The 14,440-nt window shown below is 45.0% G+C and overlaps 1 protein-coding gene across 1 annotated transcript in view; it reads right to left on the bottom strand.

Annotated features, from left to right (window-relative positions):
• The window catches only part of LOC115107209 (cadherin-23-like), a 578,454-nt gene that overhangs the window by 451,597 nt on the left and 112,417 nt on the right, over window positions 1-14,440 (bottom strand). The window contains exons 4-6 of the mRNA XM_065008058.1: window positions 4,578-4,720; window positions 4,385-4,432; window positions 3,647-3,739 (exon numbers count right to left, since the gene is read on the bottom strand). Coding sequence (XP_064864130.1) covers window positions 3,647-3,739; window positions 4,385-4,432; window positions 4,578-4,720 — 284 coding nt within the window. The remainder of the gene's footprint in view (window positions 1-3,646; window positions 3,740-4,384; window positions 4,433-4,577; window positions 4,721-14,440) is intronic.

Below are 14,440 nucleotides of genomic sequence, written 5' to 3' on the forward strand. Positions count from 1 at the left end.
CATGGCTGTACTATCTCCCTCTGCATCACTGTTGCCTTATCTGTGTTCAATATTCTACAACACGATAAATAAATAATTGATGAGTTATGGCGTTGGTAATATAAGCAGAGCGAGATATAGTACATAAAAGGTAGACATTTTTGGGGGTTTGTGTGTGAGCACGTGCCTGTCTGTCCATGCATTCACCACTCTGTATGTCCATTACTCCATCTGTCTGTCTAACTATACAGTATAAAGTCATGAATGGGAGAGAGTGGAATTCAAAGAAAGAAAGAGGGGAAGTCAGAAAGAAAGAAAAAAGAAAAGACAGACAGAGCAGGAGAAATAGTGTGTTTGTGGGATCGGGGTGGGTCTGGGGTGAACAGCAGGACACAGAAAACACTGGGTGAGTCTCAGAAAAGTCATTAGTAGTGGCATTTGATGGTGGCGGCGTGTCAATGACACAGAGACTAGCTCGCAGTGGGAGAGGGTTTTAGGGCCAGGAAGCATGGGAGTAAAGGCTGGGGAATGGATTGGGACTCCCTGGGGCGACTGGTGTTATTAAAAACTGTTCAACTAGTGAGTTATACATACAGACACAAACATGCACAAAAGCACACAATAAAGCATGCACACACAAACGGACAGACAGAGAGACACACAGACTACATTTCAAATATACACGTCTAACGTACATTGTACTTTAAGGTGTGTTATGCTAAATTTAGATCAAGAATCATAGGGCTGAAAGACAGTATTACCACCTTTCTTGGGCTCATACCAAATAGTAAACTGATAGGGATACAACTTACTCTAAAATGTGAAAAACAAAAAAAACACAGTATGCAGCACTCCTGCACTATTACCACCATTACATTAAATGGGGAATTTGGCTGAGGCCCATCTGTTGTTTTAGTCGAACATTGTGTTTGGGTAATATTCTTTGCATGTGTCCCAAACGGCACCTTATGTCCTATATAGTGCACTACTTTTGACCAGAACCCTATGGGAGGATCTGATGGGCCATAATCAAAAGTAGTGTACTAAATAGGGAATAGGGTGCCATTTGAGACACATTAGGTCTCATTTATATTTGAGCCATTTATAGCAGACACTCTTATCCAGAGCAACGTACAGTTATCTCGGTCTCCACACACTGTGCCATGGCTGCTTGCTGTAAATCTGTCCAGCTCATTAGCACTGACACAGGGAATGCTAGCTGCCCACCTGCTCCCCTTCACACTCTTTATAGCACCACAAATTAAACCCACAATTACGGTACGCATGCCAGCGCACGCGCGCACACACTCCTCTTTTACAACTCCTCAATTACACACACTCCTCTCGTCTTTACTACTCTACACCTACCCATCCACTGGTCACATTGAGCTGTTTTCTGTATTCCTGTTTTCTAACTTTCCCACTCCCTCTTCCAGCTCTTTCCCATTCCTTCCATTGTTACTTTTTTCCTCAATGTCCTCCTCTGTCTCTGTATATGTATCTCTCTACATACCACATCTCTCTCTCTCTCTCACTCCCATCTCTTTCCACTCCTTTCTGTTATTTTTCCTCTCCGTCAAACTAGCTCCGTCTCTGTCCATCCCCCCCCTTCTCTGCCTGTCTGTTTTTCTCTGCATTCAACTTCAGGAACTAGCTTATCGTCTCAGAGTTGCTGATGGAAGTCATAATCTGTGATTGGCCGGCTACTGTGGCACATACGGTGAGTGACAGGTTGATGGAGTGATGTCGCAGCGTATTTGCTTTGCCCAACGGAGGTCACCGGAAGTCACAGAGGTAATGAGGCCATAAAAATGCAGAGGACAGAAAGTTGGAGGAGGAAGAGGATGAGAGGGAGGGAGGGAGGGAGGGGATGGAGGAAACAAGATAGAACAGGGAACGAAGTCACAACACCCTCACTGCATCATCTCGTCCTCGGCTTCCCCATGGCTTAGTACTGAGTATTCGGTGAGCTACAGCTGGTGCCCGGAGTACATGTATCATACACAAACATGGCCTCAGATAATGTTCATGAATTGCCTGGCTGGGACAGTAGAAATGTGAAAAGAAGAGTGGAAACACTCTTATGGATGCATAGTGACACTTCAGTAAACAGGCATTTGCCATGGTTTATCATTAAATAAATCATGGCTTGGAAAACGATTTTAGGCAATCAGCATCCAAGACCGGAACAGTCTATCAAAATGTTGTTATGCTGTACCTACAGCAAGGACAACCTGCCTTGCCTGCCCTAAAGGCCTCTATCTATTCAAAGGTATAATTACAGCAATTTCTGGGCTCCCGAGTGGCGCAGTGGTCTAAGGCACCGTATCTCAGCGCAAGCTGCGTCACTACAATCCCTGATTCATATCCAGGCTGTATCACATCTGGCTGTGATTGGGAGTCCCATAGGGAGGCACACAATTGGCCCAGCATTGTCTGGGGTAGGCAGTCATTGTAAATAATCATTTGTTCTTAACTGAGTTGCCTAATTAAATAAAGGTTCAAATACAAAATGTAAGCTTAGCAGCTCTTTGTAACTAGAACCCCGAGAACCTCAAATAATGCAGAGAAAACCCTGAATGAACCCTCAGACAATCCTGAGCGAACCCTGAAAAAACACAGAGAGACCTGAGACAACTCTTCATTCCACTCCTAGGAGAAGGTAACGGGGGCAGGGTAAACAGCCCCTCTTTCTCTGAATTTATTTGCTTGACTTTATGGATTGAAGAGGGGAAAAATCCCAGTGGCTTTGAAGATTTGGAGAAGACTGGAGATAGGCTATGCACTCAATATAAACACAACACGATATATGTGTGTGCGTGGCTGAGATAGATTTCAGCCTCTGTTTGAAGTTCCAGACTTCAACATTCTACTCTACTCTGGCAATTACTTCATATCAACAATCAGATGGGGGAGAGGGCAAAAAGAAGGGAGGGGGAGAGAGGAAGGGAGAGGGGGATTTTGAGAGAGCGAGAAGGGGGGTGAGCCTGCCCCCCTCCCTCTCCTCCTTCGGACCAGAGAGTGAGGGAAACTGTAATAGGGAGAGAGAGACTAACAGAGGGAGAGGGAGAGAGGGAGAGAATGAGAGGTGGGAGAGAGAGACTGAAATAGGAGGGAGAGACTTAGTGGAGGTAGTAGCCGGAGAGAGAGAAAGAAAAGCTGTAATGGGAGTGATTGAGGACCACTGCAGATGGAGAGTTTTTTGTTATATTTGTATGGCAATTTGAATGACTTTCTCCATATATGAGAAAGAAGAGGACTCCCAAACCAGTGGTTGGTTATCATGCAGGCCATTTGCACTGCCAAGTTGTTGTAAAGTTGCATGTCTGATAAGTCAACCAATTATAGACATTGACTCAAAGATTCTCACTGTCTGTGTATTATATCGAGCAAGAGAAACTATGCTTTTTCTCATAAATCAGTAAAAAATTGTCACACACACATAACACAAGACTTCTTGGTTCAGTTTTACATTTCCCCCAGCAAAGGTTAAGGTTAGGATTGTAAAGAGGGAAACTGATCCTAGATCTATACCAAGGGGAGGCTTCATCCCGCAGTGACTGCAGAGGACAATGGTAGTGTTCCCCACAAGGACAGTGGGACAAGTTAGGGAGGGCAGTTATATACAGTAGCTTTTACACATTCCATATACATGACTGTAGCCTACCTCTGCAATGTGTACTGTGTATGGCTGGCCATGGAAAGTAGGGGAGTTGTCATTCACATCTCCTATCTGAATATTCACTGTGTCTTTGACCACCTGCGAAAGCACAAGAGGTCCTAATGTTTAATACACAAACACACAGACCGAGAGAAACACACACACAATACACTTATTCTATGTACAGAATGAGGGTGGTGTCTTAACCCATAGGAATGTGTTGGTTGAAATGTCATTGTGTTTTAGTGCATCAGGGAGAGGTGTGGCAGTGGTTAGAGTGTTGGACTAGTAACCGAGAGGTTGCAAGATCAAATCCCTGAGCTGACAAGGTAAAAATCTGTCGTTCTGCTCCCGAACAAGGCAGTTAACCCACTGTTCCTAGGCCGTCATTAAAAATAATAATTTGTTCTTAACTGACTTGCCTAATTAAATGAAGGTAATGTACAAAATCAGAACAGTACATGTTAGACAGGTGTCAGAGTGAGTAACATACACAATCAATCAACTCCCTGACACATACAAATATTACACACACTCTATGCATAGAATGAGTTTATGAATTTAGTGTCTTAACCATTACCCATAGGGTTGTGTAGGTTGAAATGTCAGTGTGTTTTAGCATTTGAACGTTGCATGTGAGACAGGTGTCAGAGTGAATAATAGTTGGTCAGGTGGAGTTGTATCCACAGTGTGTGAGCTGCTTGACATCCAGGATGTGTAACAGTGTTGACTCTTGGCTCTTACCCCTTGGCTGTCACTCACAAAGAACTCCACCTGCATCTCTGACTTGGTCTGGAAGAGATGGAGAGAGATGTCAGCAAAACCCTTCATAAGGGAGGGAGGAAGTGTGGGGAGGGAATGGAGACAGGGTGTGTGTGTTTGTGTGGGTGTGCACATGCACGTGTGGGTGGTTGTGTGTGTGCCTGTGTCTTCTAACCTCGCGGTCCAAGGGCTGTCGTAGCCACACTACTCCACTGTCTCTCTCCACTGCAAAGTACCTCATGGCCTCCTCTCCCACTACCCCGAAAATGAGGGGCTCCTGGTCTGGGTCTCCCGCCTGCAGCTGGGTTACTGATGTGCCTGACATGCATAGGAGAAGACAGGGGTAATAGGTCAATCCCAGGAAACATTGGTTGTGTCCAAAATGGCACCCTATTCTCTATTCCGTGCATTGCTTTGGGTGAAATGGCACCCTATTCCACATTTGGCTCTCTAATCTCCATTTAGTGCACTACTTTCTTGGCCGGCTGCACTATAAATAGGGAATAGGGTTCCATTTCGGCTGCAACATTAATATATCAAGAAACAAAAAAGGCAGCCAGCTGTATTACTCCTTGCTATGCCATAATTCGTGAAAATGGAGGATGGGGGCTAAAGGTTCTTTATGGTAGATTTAAACTGAGGTTCTGGTAGAGTGACAAGTCACCCACACGAAGAACATGGAGGGCCATTAAGAGGTTAAAGTGTTGCTGTGTAGTGTATTTACCAGCATGAAACACACACACACACACATTCACACACACGCACTAACACACATGCAAACACAGGCAGGCAAGCACACACAAGCACAGGCACGCTAACATTTAGTATCCTCTCCATCGCCTCGCTCTCTCTCCATTAGACTACTGTAGAGTTGAAGCCAAACTAAATCAAGCCTGTCACTTCCAGGCCCCGGCTGATAACACAAAGACCAATTAGGCGCCACAATCACCCCCCCCCCTCTTTTTATTAATATAACCCATTTTCACCATGAAAGGGAGGCAAAAATTACTAATTAATCTTACAATTTATGAACCCTTCTCATTGCATCTAATGAGATTTATGCAAATTATGCTGCTTTCAATATGAATTTGGTTGAAGACCGTGCAAATTAAGCACTTTCTCACACTCATCAATAATAACTGCGTAAGTCACCCTATCCCGCGCACTCTCCCTCTCGCTCTCCTCCATTGAAAAGGAAATGTCCACTGCATGTGGAAATACATGGCTCAAATGGGACCCTAGTCCCAAATAGCACCCTATTCACTATATAGTGCACAACTTCAAAAGTAGTGCACTACATAGGGAACAGGGTGTCATTTGAGATACAGTTATGAGTGTAAGAAATTGTACGTTCATGCCAGGATCCTGTCTCTACAAGCCACAGTAATGTGGAAGATTAATTAGGGATTGCCCCCTTTAAAAAAAAAAGACATGCACACACTGCCTGTAGCAAGGATATGCATATTCTTGGTACCATTTGAAAGGAAACACTTTGAAGTGTGGAAATGTGGATTGAATGTAGGAAAATATAACACAATAGATGTGATAGAACAAAATACAAAGAAAAAACTTTTTTTTGCATTTTTTTTCTACCACCATCTTTGAAATGCAACAGAAACGTCCCAAATCTAGCGATCACTCTGGTTGTAATTCCGATGGTGCCCACAAGAGGGCAGCAGTGTATGTGCAAAGTTTCAGACTGATAACTTGAAGTATGAGCAAGCTACATGCCATTTAGTGTGAAGTCACCCAGGTGTCCTTCACGACTTGCCCAAATGTACATTTACATTACATTTTTTCTGCAAGAATATCGTCATATGTATACTTGGACTTTGATTTAGCTTTTCCAGTATTAGTAGCGATATTGTAAGTTCAACATTAGCAAAACACCCAGTTTTCATAACTCTCCATATTCTTGCAATTTTTGTCCAAAAGGAAAAGGCTTGCTGTCGCACAAGGTTAGTAGCAAATTTGTGAGACAGTATGCTGAAACCCTGTATCTAACGTAAAGCCCAGCTCATTGGCAATCGAGCTAGCTTTGTTTGACCCCGATTGGTGCTTGTTTGACAAAGTTAGTCAATCAAGTGACGACCGCCTGTGTCATCGGCGCACCATGAAGGCGCTCTCTGACCAAATTTGGTGTCCTATAGGATATACTACACTCCTAATGATATAGTGAAATCTGGTTATGTTCTAGGATCGCTGAGGAATAAATACGAATGTAATTTGACTGGTTGAAACAACGTTTAGGGATAGATTTTCATAGATTATTTTCTTTGCAAATTGAACGAGTGGAAATACAAAAATCGATCGTGCATGCTATATGGAACTTTTTAGGACGTGAAAAATGATTTAATCTAACAAAACGACACTTGTCGTGTTTTGTTATGTCATGTTATCTCTGGGAACCTTGGGATGATAAATCAGAAGATATCAGAATGTAAGTACACATTTCACCTTCAGAGGTGAATTGCAATTCGTTCCAGTCACAGGCAGCAGAGAACTGGAAGGAAAGGAGGGCAAATGAGGTGTTGGCTTTAGGGATGATCAGTGAGATACACCTGCTGGAGCGGGTGCTACAGGTGGGTGTTGCCATCGTGACCAGTGAACTGAGATAAGGCGGAGCTTTACCTAGCATGGACTTGTAGATGACCTGGAGCCAGTGGGTCTGGCGACGAATATGTAGCGAGGACCAGCCGACTAGGGCATACAGGTCGCAGTGGTGGGTGGTATAAGGTGCTTTAATAACAAAACATATGGCACTATGATAAACTGCATCCAGTTTGCTGAGTAGAGTATTGGAAGCTATTTTGTAGATGACATCGCCGAAGTCGAGGATCGGTAGGATAGTCAGTTTTACTAGGGTAAGTTCGGTGGCGTGGGTGAAGGAGACTTTGTTGCGGAATAGAAAGCCGACTCTAGATTTGATTTTAGATTGGAGATGTTTGATATGAGTCTGGAAGGAGAGTTTACAGTCTAGCCAGACACCTAGGTACTTATAGATGTCCACATATTCAAGGTTGGAACCATCCAGGGTGGTGATGCTAGTCGGGCGTGCGGGTGCAGGCAGTGAACGGTTGAAAAGCATGCATTTGGTTTTACTTGCGTTGAAGAGCAGTTGGAGGCCACGGAAGGAGTGTTGTATGGCATTGAAGCTCGTTTGGAGGTTAGATAGCACAGTGTCCAAGGAAGGGCCAGTAGTATACAGAATGGTGTCGTCTGCGTATAGGTGGATCAGGGAATCGCTCGCAGCAAGAGCAACATCATTGATATATACAGAGAAAAGAGTCGGCCCGAGATTTGAACCCTGTGGCACCCCCATAGAAACTGCCAGAGGACCGGACAACATGCCCTCCGATTTGACACACTGAACTCATCTGCGAAGTAGTTGTTGAACCAGGCAAGGCAGTAATTAGAAAAACCGAGGCTACCGAGTCTGCCGATAAGAATATGGTGATTGACAGTTCGAAATCCTTGGCCAGGTCGATGAAGATGGCTGCACAGTACTGTCTTTTATCGATGGTGGTTATGATATCGTTTAGTACCTTGAGCGTGGCTGAGGTGCACCTGTGACCAGCTCGGAAACCAGATTGCACAGCGGGAGAAGGTACGGTGATGGTCAGTGATCTGTTTGTTGACTAGGCTTTCGAAGACCTTAGATAGGCAGGGCAGGATGGATATAGGTCTGTAACAGTTTGGGTCCAGGGTGTCTCCCCCTTTGAAGAGGGGGATGACTGCGGCAGCTTTCCAACCCTTGGGGATCTCAGATGATATGAAAGGGAGGTTGAACAGGCTGGTAATAGGGGTTGCGACAATGGCGGCGGATAGTTTCAGAAATAGAGGGTCCAGATTGTCAAGACCAGCTGATTTGTATGGGTCCAGGTTTTGCAGCTCTTTCAGAACATCTGCTATCTGGATTTGGGTAAAGGAGAAGCAGGGGCGGAGCTGTTGGCCGAGGTTGGAGTAGCCAGGAGGAAGGCATGGCCAGCCGTTGAGAAATGCTTGTTGAAGTCCCGTTGGCGGAACGCCTATCCCCAACTCCTACATAGGGAAAGAGAGTGTGATTGAGTGTAGAACATTAAGTGTAGAGGGCTTTTTGCTGCGAGTAGAAGTGAAATTGTGTATGAGTGGGAGGTCTCATGTGTGCTCGTCTAGGCTAAAGGATGTATTCATTGATTTGAGTATTATGTGCATGTATGACTGCACAGGAATGTACATGTGTGTGTTGACATTCACTCGAGTGGTGTGTGTGTTTGTGTGTGTTTGCTGGTTCCATAATACTCAACTTGAAACTCAGTTCCATAACACGGTCATAATCTTTTCATAATATGGTCATAATACTGTCATTACCCATATATGCTGCTGTTGTGAAATATATTGCATCATTTTATAGCTGGTTATGACACTTACATAAGTGTCAAAACCCACATTTATTCAAATGTTTTCTCTGCCAAGAAGTTTCCTTTCAATTAAAAGTTTGTTTCTTAAGTCCTTCGTTGTTGCTGTAATGAATTCTTTATCATATCATATTAAAAACGTGTAGAAAATACACTTTATGACACTGTCAAGAAGCATTATGACCATCATAATCATATAAGCTAGATAGGCCTATCATGTAAACTCAGCAAAAAAGAAACGTCCCTATTTCTTTCAAAGATTATTTTTATGAATTCAAATATCTTCACAGATCTTCCTTGTAAAGGGTTTAAACACTGTTTCGCATGCTTGTTCAATAAACCATAAACAATTAATGAACATGCACCTGTAACGATCGTTACATAAATAAGTGGACCAATATCCCACAACGTAGGTGGGAAAAGGAACACACTAAGTATGATCCCCAATTAGAGGCAACGAATGTCCGCTGCCTCCAATTGGGAACCATACTCACACACCAACATAGAACTATAATAACTAGAAACCCCGCTAGTCACGCTCTGACCTATTACACCATAGAGAACCCCAAGGGCTCTCTATGGTCAGGGCATGACAGCACCCGTGGAACGGTCGTCAATTTAAGACAATAACAGCATATAGACGGTAGGCAATTAAGGTCACAGTTATGAAAACCTAGGACACTAAAGAGGCCTCTCTACCGACTCTGAAAAACACCACAAACGAAAGATGCCCAGGGTCCCTGCTCATCTGTGTGAACGTGTCTTAGGCATGCTGCAAAGAGGACTGCAGATGTGGCCAGGGCAATAAATTGCCATGTCCATACTGTGATGCCTAAGACAGCGCCACAGGGAGACAGGACAGAAAGCTGATCGTCCTCGCAGTGGCAGACCACGTGTAACAACACCTGCACAGGATCGGTACATCCGAACATCACACCTGCGGGACAGGTACAAGATGTACCAGGAACGCACAATCCCTCCATCAGTGCTCAGACTGTCCGCAATAGGCTGAGAGAGGCTGGACTGAGGGCTTGTAGGCCTGTTGTAAGACAGGTCCGCACCAGACATCACCGGCAACAACGTCGCCTATTGGCACAAACCCACCGTCACTGGACCAGACAGGACTGGCAAATCGGAGGGCCTGTTGTCCAGACCTCTGGCAGTCTCTATGGTGGTGCCACAGGGTTAAATTCTAGGCCCGACTCTTCTCTCTATACATCAATGATGTCGCTCTTGCTGCTGGTGATTCTCTGATCCACCTCTATAAAGACGACACCATTCTCTATACTTCTGGCACTTCTTTGGACACTGTGCTAACTAACCTTCAGATGAACTTCAATGCCATACAACTCTCCTTCCGGGGCATCCAACTGCTGTTAAATGCAAGTAAAACTAAATGCATGCTCTTCAACCGATCGCTGCCCACATCTGCCCGCCCGCCCGTCCAGCATGACCTAGAATATGTGGACAACTACAAATACCTAGGTGTCTGGTTAGACTGTAAACTCTCCTTCCAGACCCACATTAAGCATCTCCGATCCAAAATTAAATTGAGAATCGGCTTCCTATTTCGCAACAAAGCATCCTTCACTCATGTTGCCAAACATACCCTCGTAAAACTGACTATCCTACCGATTCTCGACATCGGCGATGTCATTTACAAAATAGCCTCCAACACAAATTGGATGCAGTCTATCACAGTGCCATCCATTTAGTCACCAAAGCCCCATATACTACCCACCACTGCGACCTGCATACACTCTTTGGCTTGCCCTCGCTTCATACTGGTCGCCAAACCCACTGGTTCCAGGTCATCTACAACATTTACATTTACATTTAAGTCATTTAGCAGACGCTCTTAACCAGAGCGACTTACAAATTGGTGCATTCACCTTATGACATCCAGTGGAACAGTAGTGCATCTAAATCTTTTAAGGGGGGGGGGGGTGAGAGGGATTACTTTATCCTATCCTAGGTATTCCTTAAAGAGGTGGGGTTTCAGGTGTCTCCGGAAGGTGGTGATTGACTCCGCTGTCCTGGCGTCGTGAGGGAGTTTGTTCCACCATTGGGGGGCCAGAGCAGCGAACAGTTTTGACTGGGCTGAGCGGGAACTGTACTTCCTCAGTGGTAGGGAGGCGAGCAGGCCAGAGGTGGATGAACGCAGTGCCCTTGTTTGGGTGTAGGGCCTGATCAGAGCCTGGAGGTACTGAGGTGCCGTTCCCCTCACAGCTCCGTAGGCAAGCACCATGGTCTTGTAGCGGATGCGAGCTTCAACTGGAAGCCAGTAGAGAGAGCGGAGGAGCGGGGTGACGTGAGAGAACTTGGGAAGGTTGAACACCAGACGGGCTGCGGCGTTCTGGATGAGTTGTAGGGGTTTAATGGCACAGGCAGGGAGCCCAGCCAACAGCGAGTTGCAGTAATCCAGACGGGAGATGACGAGTGCCTGGATTAGGACCTGCGCCGCTTCCTGTGTGAGGCAGGGTCGTACTCTGCAGATGTTGTAGAGCATGAACCTACAGGAACGGGCCACCGCCTTGATGTTAGTTGAGAACGACAGGGTGTTGTCCAGGATCACGCCAAGGTTCTTAGCGCTCTGGGAGGAGGACACAATGGAGTTGTCAACCGTGATGGCGAGATCATGGAACGGGCAGTCCTTCCCGGGAGGAAGAGCAGCTCCATCTTGCCGAGGTTCAGCTTGAGGTGGTGATCCGTCATCCACACTGATATGTCTGCCAGACATGCAGAGATGCGATTCGCCACCTGATCATCAGAAGGGGGAAAGGAGAAGATTAATTGTGTGTCGTCTGCATAGCAATGATAGGAGAGACCATGTGAGGTTATGACAGAGCCAAGTGACTTGGTGTATAGCGAGAATAGGAGAGGGCCTAGAACAGAGCCCTGGGGGACACCAGTGGTGAGAGCACGTGGTGTGGAGACGGGTTCTCGCCACGCCACCTGGTAGGAGCGACCTGTCAGGTAGGACGCAATCCAAGCGTGGGCCGCGCCGGAGATGCCCAACTCGGAGAGGGTGGAGAGGAGGATCTGATGGTTCACAGTATCGAAGGCAGCCGATAGGTCTAGAAGGATGAGAGCAGAGGAGAGAGAGTTAGCTTTAGCAGTGCGGAGCGCCTCCGTGATACAGAGAAGAGCAGTCTCAGTTGAATGACTAGTCTTGAAACCTGACTGATTTGGATCAAGAAGGTCATTCTGAGAGAGATAGCGGGAGAGCTGGCCAAGGACGGCACGTTCAAGAGTTTTGGAGAGAAAAGAAAGAAGGGATACTGGTCTGTAGTTGTTGACATCGGAGGGATCGAGTGTAGGTTTTTTCAGAAGGGGTGCAACTCTCGCTCTCTTGAAGACGGAAGGGACGTAGCCAGCGGTCAGGGATGAGTTGATGAGCGAGGTGAGGTAAGGGAGGAGGTCTCCGGAAATGGTCTGGAGAAGAGAGGAGGGGATAGGGTCAAGCGGGCAGGTTGTTGGGCGGCCGGCCGTCACAAGACGCAAGATTTCATCTGGAGAGAGAGGGGAGAAAGAGGTCAGAGCACAGGGTAGGGCAGTGTGAGCAGAACCAGCGGTGTCGTTTGACTTAGCAAACGAGGATCGGATGTCGTCGACCTTCTTTTCAAAATGGTTGACGAAGTCATCTGCAGAGAGGGAGGAGGATTCAGGAGGGAGGAGAAGGTGGCAAAGAGCTTCCTAGGGTTAGAGGCAGATGCTTGGAATTTAGAGTGGTAGAAAGTGGCTTTAGCAGCAGAGAGAGAAGAGGAAAATGTAGAGAGGAGGGAGTGAAAGGATGCCAGGTCCGCAGGGAGGCGAGTTTTCCTCCATTTCCGCTCGGCTGCATCTAATGCGAGAGGGAAAATCTAACAATTAGCGGCGTGAGATAACGATTATTAGAGTTCTTTACTGACACAACCGGAAAATAAGATTTTAACTAGGGCCTTACAAACCCTGGGCTTATAGTTGTTAGGTTAGACCTAAAAATCTGATTCAAAAGTCAAAACTATTGGTAAGATTTCCATAAAAGAGCTAAACTTAATCGTGAGAAACGCACCCGCCCGAGATTAAGACGGGATATTAAATAAGGTACTGGGAAATAGGACGGTAATCTTGTAAAAATATTGATCATCGTTCCTATTGAACTAATACTACTGAAATATCCAAATAAAAACACACATAGTCAGACAGAATAGTAACTAGAAGTAACTAAGTAACGGTAAATTACAAATTTATAGAACTGCACGCACATAGAATTTAAAATTATATAGAAGGGCATAGATAAGTGTTTAAAGACCATAGCTACTAGTAACGGTAAGGATTAAGAATGGGGAGAAATGCCTCGAAAGAAGCCCCAGAACTGACGGGAGATCGAGCGATGTATGTATGGGGGGTCTTTCCCGGTTTTTAGTAGTCAGTGTTCTTGATAGTGAAAAGTGATCGTGTGGGTGAGTTAAATGTCAGATTGAACAAAGTATCCAGCGGAGAGACGGAACAAGTGACCCCATAGATATATAGATCTTGGTAATAGACACTGCAGGTTGGTGGTCTTTATTTAGATTATGGGGAACAATTGAGTTGCTTTTCCGTTGGTCATTTTCAATCAACTCTACAGATTAAGCTATATTTGGGGCAATATTTTAGTTCAAAGTCCTATAGGAACAGGGATTACTGTATATTACTGCAGTGATCGCTGTATACGGGTGAAAACTAGTATCAGATTGAACGACGAGTGGACGGAGACTCTTGAGACTCGGTCTATTGGTCTTCGGTCAACCCTACAAGTAGGCTGATTTGGAGCGGCAATCTTAGCAAAAGTCCTAAAGGAACAGTAATGTATTGTATACGGGTGAGACTTAATGTCAGACTTTGGTAGATGAGGATTCCAATAAAAGAGATATTAACCATAAAGTGTTAAATATTGGAATTACTAGGCGTAAGTAAATAAGGATTCCAATAAAGAGAAATTAACATAAAGGGTTGAAGATTGGAATTATTAGGGGGGGCAGGAATTTATTATAATGGGTAGTAACCCTTCTAAACTGCTTTCTGCAAAGACGGAAGATTACCGTTATATGAAACAAAAAGATAGAAGGAATGTAGATTTCTGTCCTAAATGGGAAAAAAGGTATGGTTTTGACGGACGCCTAGATGTCGAAAAGTTAGAATCCCTTCTAAAACAGATACAAAGGGAGCGAGATTAATGAGAATCCTAAACTGAGAGAAAACGTTGGGCGTTTAAATTTGGGCTATTTTCTGTTGTCTAGATGTCGGAGTAACAAATACAATTAACTGTGAAAATTGGTATATTTGCGGAGAGTCTCAGTCAAATTCCATTGTGCTGGTAGGGGAGTGGTGAGCGCGGCAGTCTCACCAACGGTAATCCACGGTTCGGTTCCCGTTTAACTAAAATTGATTTTAGATCGTAATTGACCTATTTGCATGTTTTGCCTGAAAAATACGGTCGCCAGTGTTTGCAAAAGATATAACTGAACGGATATTTTGTGTTCTAGATAGAATTGATAAAAGAAGTCATTAAAAATAACGGCGAGACAATTTCGATGTAAAACGCTATTTCGCCCAAAATGATCTGGTGGAATAATGTATTGAGATGGGAGTCGTAATTAAATAGATGTATCATAGA

This window comes from Oncorhynchus nerka, linkage group LG23 (genome assembly GCF_034236695.1).
Source record: "Oncorhynchus nerka isolate Pitt River linkage group LG23, Oner_Uvic_2.0, whole genome shotgun sequence".
NCBI lineage: Eukaryota > Metazoa > Chordata > Actinopteri > Salmoniformes > Salmonidae > Oncorhynchus > Oncorhynchus nerka.